At 48.6% G+C, this 12,957-nt stretch overlaps 1 protein-coding gene across 4 annotated transcripts in view; it reads right to left on the reverse strand.

Moving 5' to 3' along the window:
* Nucleotides 1-12,957, reverse strand: part of LOC147436805 (3-dehydroquinate synthase) — a 185,366-nt gene that overhangs the window by 133,051 nt on the left and 39,358 nt on the right. For all 4 annotated transcript variants that reach the window (XM_086486219.1, XM_086486216.1, XM_086486217.1 and 1 more), the window contains exon 2: nucleotides 9,896-10,120. In XM_086486219.1, the coding sequence (XP_086342345.1) occupies nucleotides 9,896-10,120 (225 nt within the window). The remainder of the gene's footprint in view (nucleotides 1-9,895; nucleotides 10,121-12,957) is intronic.

Here is a 12,957-nt window from a genome sequence, read left to right on the forward strand (position 1 = left end):
GTACTGAAAGTAAAATTGAAAACTGAAAATGAAATGTGAAATGTGAACTGTGAAAATGTAGAATAGGCCCTCAATGACAATCTGGGCGTCGTGCTAGAATGCCTTTGATCCTCTGCTGGAGTCTCCGTCGATGGAGTGTGCTCCTGTGTCTCGGTCGTGGTCGTCTCGATCTCCCGAGCTCAGTCGCCCTGTCAATGAGGGTGCCTCTGGTATGAACGCGGGTACAACCCTGTGCTGGTGGTTGGTCTCCTGGCTCCCTCGATCCAAAGAAGTCTGTGATCTGTCTCTGTGACTGTCGTACTCCATGTCTCCTCAACAGACTATCTCTATGTCGGTGTAACTCAAGTAGATATAAGCCAAGGCATCTCTGATCCTGATACCTCATGACTCTATCTAGGGGTCCAAAACCCTCCCTGAATAAGCAATGGAACCGCCCTCGTATCTCATAATACACAGTGCAATGGAATATGTAGTGTAGCTCCTGTCTCTGGCTCTCTACCGCATAGTTGGCATATCCTAGACTCCGGTGGTATCCCTCTGAATCTACCCGTCTCAATCTCCAGCTGGTGTGAGGATGTGCGAATCTGACCAATAGCACATCGTAGACCATGAGAGAGAGAGCACTTTGGAGAAAGCTTCAAGGGTGTGCCTTTCTGCTTCGCAAGTACCACAACGTTCAAGCTCTACAGATTTATCTTCTACATTTCATCAAGCTATATACAGATTAGAGCATAGGGGTCGCTCCGAAGTGTGGAACCTAAGCGAAGCAGGTCGAACAACAATTTGAATGTTGAGAAAATGCCGATGCTTGCATCGTGTTTGAAGCTATGTATGAGGGATTACTGAAATTCGTTATGCTTGGGAAAAGTGGTTGATAAGGCCCCTCCGAAACATGTAATCACACTTACCCTACCTAATACTACGTCTCCGGTACAAAGATTCGTAAAGAATGTTGTTATTTTGTTCTTCCCCGGTAGAATGCCAAATGCAAACCATGTGGGTCAATGGCTCAATTCACAATTGGGAGCACGTTGCATAGAGAGTGTCAATTATTCTACTAAGTAGATGCTTTTGGAACAATCCCCGTCGTATTTTGGGACACAAATGACACATGTGCTACCACAGACACCAACTAGGGATTATCAAAAGTTCATTCATCATAAATTCCCAGTACAGATTCAGGTTGTTGAATTTTCCCAGTCTCTAGATGTTGCTTTGCCACAAATCGCTTCTAACAGATTTTGTAGTCTGTGGGATATTACCCCTCCTTCCATAATAATTCATGTTGATGGAGTTTCTATGTAACCGGCGTATTTTGATTTGAAATGGGGATTATTTGCTGGCACATGATTTACTTGGCGCAAAATTTGGGCACATATCTTCTGGATGTTCTTTAACATTGTTGCAACCTCCTGTTCTGGCCATGCCTCCCCCTCAGGTCTCTAACCCATCCCACCCACAACCATCTCAAACAGGCAAAGAGCTGGCTTCTCGATATATTTCTTGAGATAAAGGCAAAGGTAAAGCACCAACAATTCCATCACCTCCTCCCCCTACTACTAAAGAGGTGGTCAAAGAAAGTAATGGGGGTTGACAGCAGCACAAAAGCTCTTTTTGCTATAAAGTTATGCACAATCCCCACGTGTAATTGGACTACTCTTGTTGCTTCCAATGAGCAATGTATCATTCAAAGCCTGTTGAGGAGGGAGGGAAACCCGGTGACAAAGGACACCAAATTTCTATGCAAATGGATTCTTGAGATTGCCTCCTCTTCTTTTATCTCTCATCATGTACATACCTCTCAAATGTTTTAGTTTAAATATTCAGGGTTTGGGTGACCTTGTGAAATGGTGTTGCATATGTACATAATATGCAACCTCATATAGTGTCTTCTAACTTTGATCTTGAAGGCCATTGGATAGTATTGCAATGTCTAATTAAGGGAGAGATTTATGAGTTTGCTACTATAGATGCCTCTCAATTTTTGCATCATCAAGCTTGGTTGTGGAGTTCTTTGAGGCATTATCCTTGGAAAACCAATGCTTTCTTTAATAGGTGATTTTAATAACTCCCGTGCTCTCAACTGAAAATTTATCGCATTGCTCGCACATGTTGACTCAGGTTCGCGTGGGTTAGCATTGTTTGCTTTTGGTTTTACATGCATCTAGTCTTTAAGAGACACTTATGCCTAACTTTCTTGGTTTTACGTTTCGTCATAATGCACAGCATGATTACTTTGCTTACTTGAATCAATGATATTTGCTAACTGCACATCAATATGATGACTACACTAGCGAGTATGGTTTGAACACTCGCTACTTCTTTCAGATCATGCTCCTCTATCGGAGCATCAAGGTTGCCTGCTTGGTGCATTGCTTTATGCCATTTAGAATGCAAAGCACATTAATCGCTTTATGTCCAAGGCCATAGAATGTTTATGGTGAATTCAATCTGATTGCAAAGGTTTGCATTTGCTTGTGTGTTCATCAAAGATGCATGGTGGCCTTAATGTGCTTGATATTAACTTACACATGCTTGCTCAAAAGGCGTCTATGCTGCCTACATTTCTTTGTCAACAACACTCGTGAATTAAGATGTTACTAGCTTTGTCTGAACACATGAAAGTTCATGCTTATGGTCATTGGACACTTGCTTATATGCATCTCATTGATGGGCATCTTTGTGGTCGCTTTACCAGGTTGCCCATATTCCACCTCTCTGACCTTGTCTTAGCAAAAATATTGCGCTCTCCCTTGCTTTGGACAACTTCCACACATGGGAAAATCATTGCGCTCTCATACTAGAAATTGGAGCATAGACTTTCCATAGCCATTATCTTTGGCCTATCCAAGGAACGCATATAATCTCTCTATATTGTTATACACCATATTCATGATGTGGTTGATGCGGATGGTATATGGTATGGTTCTTTCTTTCCTGTGGCTATTCAATAGTGGAATTTGGGAATGCATCATCCACCAATATGGAGAGCCATTAGTCAGCTTCTTATACCTCTTCAACCAATTCCTCCGCTTGAGATCATGGAGAGTTTGCAGGATTGGTGTTTTGATCGTCAAGGCTACTACTTCTTTGGTTTTCATGTGCTTACTGCCTCCAATGCATATCACTTGCCCATTTCCCCGCCTTGAATTTCACAGTATTGTAATCGGTTATGGAATTTGCACAAACCTCTTCGCTGTTTTGGAAGTGCAAATTGCCTCTCAAACAGCGGGTTTTCTTTTGGCATTGTCTCACAGGTACGGTTCTTGTTGGTCCTTCTAGCACGTCGGCACATTGCTTCTTTATATTGTTGTTTCCGTCAATGTGCTAAGACAGTACCTCATATGTTATGGCATTGTTCTCATGCGCAAGATTTTTTCTGTAAGGTTACACAAAGGCTGCAATAACATTTCCCCTGCTACCGTTTTGAAAGATTCTTTTGGATTTTTGGTCAACTAAATCCACCATTATCAGAGTATGGGTACTTTCTTGCCTAGGTATGATTCTGGGCCCTTTGGGTTGGTTATCATCCACGCAATCACCTTCAGCAGGCTTTTTGTCGTGGCAACAGTTCTTCACTTTTACCCTACCCATACATTTGCACTCCGCTCCTTCAGTCCCTTCGTGATTGTTTTCATTTAGAAGGCATCTCACTTTAGCAGTTTGAGGTTTTCTATGACTGCTTCTAGCTTTTTGACATGGTTTTCATTTAGAAGACATCTCACTTTAGCAGTTTGAGGTTTTTTTATGACTGCTTCTAGCTTTCTGACATGGTTTCACCCATCTTGGGTGGCTATATCTTGTACATTCCTCTAATCAATAAAAACTTAGTTTCACCCAAAAAAGAGTGTGTACGTGTGTGCGCGCAACGTGTCACACACATGCATATACATAATTACAATCTACCTATAGAAGACATTAAAATACAAGCTGACATTTATTAATTTTTTCTCTTACTTAAGGTGAAAAGATTATTGTCTTGACATTCAAAACTTACATGCCCAATCCTTGGCAATGTTTTGTTTCAGATGTGAAAACAAAAGTGTTCCAACCAGTTTCAATATAAATTGTACACACATACACATACACATACACATTCATCTATACAGGAGACTGCAAAACCAGTTTCAATATAAGTTGTACACACATACACAGGACAATTGCTGCTGATGCTCAACTGACGCGCTCGCTACTGCTGCACACCCCCCCCCCCCCCCTGTTGTGCCATCGCTGCCCCCCCCCCCCCCCCCCCCCCCCCCCCTCGCTGCCCTCGCGCTGCGGCAGCCCAGCCTGCCCACCCCCTGCTGCACGTACCCGTCGCTGCCCCCAGCCGCCTCCCATCCCGCCAGCTGCCCCCCTCGCGCCGCCTTTCAGACCCCCCCCCCCCCCTAAAAACCCCACTCGCCCGCTGGCTGCCTCTTGAGGTCCCACACTCGGCCCGCCTTATCCTTTTTCCCCCCCGCCTCCTCCTCCCCGAAGCCTTCTGCACTTGGCTCTGGTAGCACTGTTCTTTTTTGGACAGTGCTCGGCGCACTCGGCTGCAGAGTCGCTTCACCGCCTGCTTCTTCGACATAGCAGTGAACACAAATCGACGCTCCAGCTCCGCCACAGAGGGACTCGTCCGAAGCCCCCTCGCCCGACCCCGCTGAGCCCACCATTCGACTTGCTCTTTCGCCGACAGAGCAAGCGAGCTTGGCCGCAGAGGTAGAGTGCTTGTAGGCGACTTCGGTCATCTGCAAGATTCTCGGCACCCGTCCTAGCAGAGGAGAGCTGCGTGACCTTCTCCAGGCCCGCCTTCTCGCAAAGGTGGGCAAGATCTTGGACGTACAGATACTCGGACGAGGTTACTATCAGATTGAGTTTGCGACCTCCGAGATGGCGTCCAAGGTCATCGCCATGAGTCCATTGACTATCCAAGCAACACGAGCCCACTTTCGACAGTGGAGACATGGTTTCGACCCTGCTTCGGATGTTCTAGTAGAGGAGGCAGACATCCCCATCTCCGTCTGCTTTCCGGCTTTGCGGAGGGAGTACTTACCACTTTTGTCCAAGATCGGCTCAGCCATTGGGACTGTCCTGGAGACACCTCGCACGGCAGCCTCAATAGCTGCCAAGGCGGCTGGCATTCCCTCAGTTCGTGTTTTGGTCAGAGACACTCACACGCTCCCGAAGGTTCTTCCCCTCCAGAGTTCCCCCCCTCTTCCTCATCCTCCCCCCCGCCTCCTGCTCCTCCCGCCTCTTCCTCCCGCCCCTCTACTTCTACCGCTCCACTCCGCCTCTCTTCTCCCCTCCGCCTCTCTTCTCCACCACTCCCCCCTGCTCCTTCTCCCCCCCTCCCGCTTCAGTTCCTCAGTCGTCCCAGGGGGCAAGGCCTTCTTCGGCTGCTAGGAGGTCTCTAGGCAGCGCCTTTGCCACGAGTCGCTTGGCGAGAGAGGGACAACCTTTCTTGCGGCCCCCTCTACAGGTACAGACATTCCCCCTTGCAGAAATCCCTCGAGGTCTGACGAGCATTGACATCCGGCGCCGATGGGATTTCTTCGACTACGACTTCACTCGTTTTCTCGGCGACCCCTCAGCAGACCATGAGGCAGCCTGCTTCAGGGTCCATGTTTTGTTCCTTGCAGCTAGGGGAACAGAGGCCTTGGACTCAGCAGTTGGCTTCTCCTTTCCCCTCTGTGGCAGGGACCAAACAGAGTGGACTCTCGACTCAGTGTTGGGATGGTTGCACACACAGGTCCTAAAGTTCTCACCACATGGGAGAACTAGGAGTTACAGACATGCTTCAGACTCTGTGGCCATTGGCCAAGTTTCCGGTGACACCTCTAGATTCAGCAGGATGTAGACACATTGTGGTTTACTTCTTTGCCGATACACAATGCTTGCCATGCTACGTATACATTCATGAGGACTCCTGGACAGAGGAGGTTGCTTTACATACGGCTCGCTCTGCTTGGGCTTGGGCCAGGCACTTGTTGCAGTTACGCCTATCTAGAGGACGTTTGGATGCGGATTACTCCCCATCCAAGCCAGCCTCGAAGATAGCCCGTCTAGCTGCTGCGGCAGCATCGCTCCCCATGAGGATCGTCTCATGGAACATGCAGGGACTAGGTGGGCCCCAGTTTCAGCGTCAGCGGGGCCGACTGCGTCAGGAGCTTCAGCGCTGCCTTGTGGGAGGAGAGATTGATCTCCTTATGCTTCAAGAGCACCATCTGTGTGAGAGCCGCATTAGACGTTGTGGTCAGCTCTTGCTTGGACGATATGACACTTTTTGGTCAGCTGCTTTTGGACATGGAGGCATCCAGGGTGGGGTATGTATGACTATTGCGGACTCTTTGCAGCAGGCCATTGTGGGCAGAGGGATTATTGTGCCAGGCAGGGCTCAGTGGATTACTATGCAGGTTCAGGGTTGCCTAGTTGGCTTCTTGAACATCTATGCGCCCAATGTGACAAGTGCTCGACCAGAGTTTTGGTCACAGATAGTTGAGTCTCTGCCGCAAGCAGAACACTGGTGCATAGGAGGGGACTTCAACATGTTGGAGGACCCTTCTCACAAGATTGGTGGTAGCCACGCTACTGTGCATGGAGTTGAGCTGGCAGCTTGGGAGAGGTTTTGTATGACTCTAAGGGTCTCGGATGTTTGGCAGCACTCTGGTTTTGTGAGGCCCCCAAATAGCCTGGCCTTCTCTCATTCGGACCGTAGAGTGGGAGGAGTGAATCTATAACGGATAGATCACTTCTACACTAGTGACCATTGCATTGACTTGGGAGGGACAGTGGGCATTCTGGCAGGGACTTCCTTCTCGGACCATGCACCAGTGATCCTCACAGTCGCAGACAGGCAGAGGAGTGGGAGCACGATGCTTCGTATCCCAGAGAGGGTCTTGCTGGACTCGGCACTCAGAGAGCAAGTAGAGGCTCTCTGGATACAGATCTTGGACAGGCAGGATTCTCCTGCTGACAAAGTGGCCTCAGGCCTAGCTCAGATTATCCGTTTTTTTCTCTACGAGTCTCTGGCTCGACGGGCTGCAGCGACAGATGAGGAGCAGTGTCTCAGACGGGGCATTGCTTCGCTACAGAGGATGCAGGAGCAGCATTCAGACAGTCCTTGGTTGGAGGAGCACCTACAACAGGCTCGTCGGGAGCTTGTTAGCACAGAGGAGAGGCGACATGAGTTTGCTTGCCACCGACACGCAGCTAAATGGACCCAAGTGGGCGACAGAGTGACGGGTGCTTTCTTTGAGGCAGTGGGACCTCGGCATTCGCATGCCAAGGTCAGTCATATTTAGGAGGCTCGACGGGTCAGCTGCTTCTCAGCCCGAGGATATGCGTGGAGAGGGTTTTAGGTGGATCCCCCCAGGGACTGCAATTCGGTACTTGGGCTGTGAGGTTGGTTTGGACTTGTCTCCCGAGTAGCAGATTGCTCCCCTTCTCCTGTCTATCAGGAGAAAGTTGTTACGTTGGAGCTCAGCACGACTTTCTTTGGCTGGCAGAGTAGTAGTGGCCAACCAGGTGTTGTTGGCGACTATGTGGTACATCACTTCTTGCTGGATCTTCTCGAGTTCTTGTATCAGCCAGGTAGAGAGGCTGATCAGGAACTTCCTTTGGTCAGGACGTGACACTCAGATAGCCCGAGCCAAAGTGGCTTGGCAGGTCATCACTCTTCCTTGTTCACAGGGAGGGCTTGGGATCATTGACCCAGCACAGCAGAGCCGAGCCCTTCTTGGGAAGTTCATCTTCAGAGGACTTCTTCCAGGTGAGGAGCCCTGGAAGGAGTTCTTGCTACAGCGGCTTCGTGCTAGGGTGCCTCAAGCAAGAGGCCCCTGGCAACCTTCGACCAGATGGATCTTCACAGAGATGCGCAGAGTTGGTTTGAGCAGGAGACTGGAGGACCGTTTCGCTGTGAGTCTGCTTCGATCTTGGGAGCTCTTGCGGCAAGGCCTGGAGCAGAGACAGCCTACTTGCACGGAGGAGCGCCTACGGCAGCCCCTTGTCTGGAACCCCATGGTTAGCACTCAGAGAGGCCACTTGGTTGGTAGTCGGCCTCATGTTTCCTGGGGTCCCATGGCAGCAGGTCCAACGCGCTCTTTAGGTGACTGGTTAGAGTTCACAGGCTTGTCTGAGGAGGTGCAGGGTTTCCAGCTATAGGGCATGAGAGGGGTGCAAAGCATGTGCCAGGACATCTCAGAGGCAGTTCCAGCTGAGTGGCTCACGCCTCTCGAGCCATTAGCACCCAGCTGGATGGGAGCCTTCACACGACTGGAGGTTCTCATCTCCGTCAGGGCCTGCTCAGAGACTGTTCCATCCCTTTTCTTCGAGCTTCAGGGTGGGGGACACCTACAGCGAGTTGCAGTAGAGGCCCTGCAGGTGGCAGAGTGCTGTTTTCAGAGGATCCGAGTAGTGGGCATCTGTGGGAGGACTTGTGTCATTGATCCTGACCCAGCAGCTCTTGAGACCGGACACTGGAGGCTGTGGGCTTGGGAGTGTTGTCCACTGGCACGAGTACAGTGGGATCTTGGTGAGTGGCTCTGGAGGGACCCCTTCTCTTCTGTAGACCACCCAGAAGTCCCTTTCTTTCAGTACACTGTTCGACTGGGACGTCATATACTAGCAACACAGAGAGAGGCTCGCCCCGCTGCAGCACCTCATTGGCAGGAGGAGGGTCTCACAGCTGAGTTCTTGGCAGCCTTCTAGGACAGGTTGTGGGACTCCAGACAGCCGAGGCGAGTCACCTTGTTTCAGTGGCTCGTCGCACACAGAGCTACAGCAGTTGGGAGCTGGCTAGTGCATAGTGGTCTCTCGGCCGCATGTGCAGCTTGTGACCATCTTGTGGAGAGTCAGCGTCATTGTCTTTGGGATTGTTCCTTGGCCCAGCAGGTGTGGCTATGAGTTCTCGGTTCATGCCTGCTCTCTCCACGGCTCGGTAGTACACGTGGGGAGCAACGGTTTGGTCCACCCTCACGGGCCCGACACTTCAGTTTGAGCTATTTTCCACCAGCAGGATGATAATGATGCAAGTGGGGCGACCTACACTCCAGCCTGCTACAGAGCTTACTCCACAGGAGTGGTGCAATAAGAGAGAGGAGTGTTGGGAGCTCCTCAGTGGCCTCACACTCTGGTTCATCTGGCGGGCCCGTTGCTTCCGCATCTTTGAGGCTCGCCCTGTGCCACCAGCAGAGACTGTTTGCGATTTTTGGCTAGAGCTGATCCATACTCTCAGAGGACAGCTTGAGGGACTACAGGGCAGCTCCGACCGCATGCGGGAGCGCAGAGAGGCTTTCCTTCGACTCTGGCGTCCTGGGCCTTTCTACACCATGGTCTAGGGAGTACTCCGATGGCATTACCGACCACCTGTGTGGCTTTTCCCTCCCCCATTTCTTGATTTAGCCCCATTGTACATATGCTGGTTTTTTCATTGGGAGAGTCTCCCATCATGGTTGTTGTAGCCCTCTCTTGAAGACGTGGTTGTAGCCCTATGGGCAGTTTCAGTAACTAATAGAAGGATCCTTTTCTCGGAAAAAAAAAAAGGTGTACACACATACAACTTACGTGCCCAATCCTTGGCAATGTTTTGTTTCAGATGTGAAAACAAAAGTGTTCCAACCAGTTTCAATATAAGTTGTACACACATACACATTCATCTATACAGGAGACTGCAAAACAAGCTTCCATTTATACATTTGTTTTATACTAAAGGTTGAAAGGTCGTCTTTGCAACATTCAAAACATCAATCCTTGGAATGTTTTGTTTCCGATGTGAAAACAAAAGTGTTCCAACCAGTTTCAAACATAATTTGTACACACATACACATTCATCTATATAGGAGACAAGCTTCCATTTATGCATTTGTTTTGTACTAAAGGTTAAAAGGTCGTCTTTGCAACATTCAAAACTTACATGCCCAATCCTTAGCAAGCTGCTTTGTTTCAGGTGTGAAAAGAAAAGTGTTCCAACCAGTTTCAACTGAAGTTGTCATGACCTCCTTTTTCTTTGTCCATAACCAAACCGCTTTTTTGGGTCTAGCAAGAACCGACTTCATGACAACCAAGCACAGTGGAGCCTTTACATTCTTTGTTAAGTAGTACACTGAATTTCTTGAATGGCAGTTAAAATCAGAAAAACCTGTCACAAATCACAACCAAACAATTTTAGTTCCAGAATCAGATGATGCATGATTATTTATGCAAAAAGACGATCAATAGGGCTGTGATGAAGTTCCTCATCGGCAACAAACACACACACACTCTTTCTTTGTGAAATAAAATTTCCACTGGTTACAATAATGTACAAGACATGGTCACTCAAAATGGGTGAGGCTACATCAAGGTAAAAAACAACCTCAAATTGCTGAAATGAATGTGTAGCAATCACGAAGAGACCGAAGAAGCTGAGCACAAAAAGATGGATAGGATAAAGCTGAATAACTGTTTCCACATGAAAAGCCTGCTAGAGGTGATTGCATGTATGATGAACAGCCCAAAGGGCCCAGAATTGCACCAAAGAAAGAAACTATCAATTGGACATACACATACACACGCACGCGCACACAAAGATATAGACGAGATCATGGGATAGATCATAACAAGGACAAAATCAAACGGTATTTATTTTTGTAAGTATTCTCAACCAAGAACATCCATCTTGCATGGGATTAAGGGTCCTACATACAAGCTCACAAGGGTGCCAGAACACTTCCTAGGTTGACCTAAACCCTAGAAGTAGGAGTTACAGCTTGTCCACATGCACATAGGGTTAGATGTGCACGTGACAACCTGTAGCTAGGCTATAGTGTCACTTTGCATGGAAAGACAGTTACAGTTGGTCGTATGTTCACACTGGGTGGATGTCACGTGCACATGGCTTTGTGTGCCATGTGGACATGCTTCATCGACTTCCAAAGCCAATTTTCCCCTTCTTCCTAGATAGGGATGTCTAGTATCCTAGGAGGATTAGTACCAGCAATTTTGTGAGCCTGTTCGCAAGACCTGCATGTCCAGACAAGTCCATTAGATTAGGTTTTCCAGTTTGGAACCCTCTTGGCAGGCTACAGTGTCACTTTCACAGGACACACAGTTAGTACAGTTGGTCTGGTCTGGTTCACACTGGACGGACTCTGTGGGCTGGGCAATGACACGTGGCAGGGATATGGACGGTGGTCTAGTGAACATCACGGCCAGGTCACCACCTCCACTCAGTCTGGAGATAGACTTATATGGCTGACATTTATGAGCCGTTGGTGGCTCTTTATGGTGGTACATGTGAGTAGTATCCGTTGGGTCAGGAGGGTCATCTTCTTCATATATGGTCCAGCGTCATCGTCTAGGGCAGCGAGTCTATACACACACAGCACGTCTGCACCATCCCGGCACATCTGAGCGTCGACACCCCCATTGTACTTGTGAGTTCTGGGCTGGAGCTGAGTGTGCTGCCACGCGAGAGTCTGTATCGGTTCTTTGAGATAGTCGAGTCCTATGTTCTGGTCTGTTGTTGTGTCTCTATGTGATCAGTTGTTATCGATTGTTCCTTTGTTTTCATACTGTTTTGAGTGAGATTGTCACGCACATTGCACTGAGGAGCACCCATTGTAGAGAGTACCACACACTATCCGCGCTACAGTTTGTATACGCGTTTTGACAGATGTTATTACACTACGGTAGGCATCTGGCATGACGAGCATGTAGTTCTACATTAGAGGAATCCGACATGCTAGACCGCGCATCAATCGGATTCTTGGTTGGGTGTGTGACAGTTGCACCCAGATCTGGACCCCCCTAGACCTATTTTTAATGAATCATTTTTATGACTTATTTGTTGGGAAACCTCAAATGGGAGCTCTTCTGCTCCCTTTATAGGTGAGGCACAGGCCTTATGAATTAATTTAGGTTGAGGTAGGGCAACTGTCCACCAGACAAGTTGCAGATTACAAATTTCAGCGCTAGATCAAGGAGCAGCCAGCGTTTTTGCTCAGCCAGCCCTAGCGTTTTGGGAAGGCAGCAGATCAGCCAGCATTTTTTGTTTTCAGCCCTTGCGCCAGGAGAACCCAACAGATCAGGCCAGCATTTTCAGTTTTCAGTCCGATCTTCACGACGGAATTTCTTGGAAAGCTGCCTACGCGTGTTCCCGTTGCGATCCGATACTTCGGCAGCCCATCGAGCCTCCCCTCGGCCATTCCCTCGCCGGCATCGAGTGCTCCATTGCTATCCATCATCGACCTCGTCAAGATCCGTGTTTTCAGCTCATCATACTTCTCACATCGAGAGTGCAAATCAGCCCGTGGTGAGCATCCGCAATTTCCACATCGAGAAGAATTCAAGGTGCATCAAATCAGCCCCGGAGGTGCCTCTTCCTGAGGAGTTACCGCGGTGATTTGTCGTCGTCAAGTCAGTAGAGTCTGCATTGAGGTATTGCATTGTGTATACATTCCATTTACGCAATCTAAAGCAAATACCACATCGGCAACGGTGTGGGGGGCCGTTTGAGAGGGTTGGTTGGGACCCCATCGGGTGTCGCTCTTCTCTCTTTCTCTCTCTCTCTACACATCTCTATTGCATTCTCTCAGCCCCTCTCTTCAAGGGAACATAAAAGGAATATTCATTGAAGCACAAAGCATTCACTAACGCAAACAAAGAAGGAAAGGATTTTGTGGAAGTGTAAAACTAGATCTTCACCATTTCAATTCCACTCCACCTGACATTGGTATTAGAGCTTTGAAGATTTTGCACTAATCCGCTAATCCCAAAAAAAAAAAAAATCTCTCTTGTGTTTCTGGTTGTGTTGGCAGCCCTTCGGTGTATACTCCTCCTACTCTTGAAACAACAGGCCTGCCATTGCGCGTAGTGCCGTGCGCCTTGAGCGTAGGACAATAGCAACCAATTGTATACCAGGTGTTGCATGCAGTGTCACGTGACACATCCGACCCTATGTGTCCGTGGACAAGCTACAGCATGACCAAGTTTCAG

This window comes from Adiantum capillus-veneris, chromosome 17, assembly GCF_014529385.1.
Source record: "Adiantum capillus-veneris isolate H3 chromosome 17, ASM1452938v2, whole genome shotgun sequence".
Taxonomy (NCBI): Eukaryota; Viridiplantae; Streptophyta; class Polypodiopsida; order Polypodiales; family Pteridaceae; genus Adiantum; species Adiantum capillus-veneris.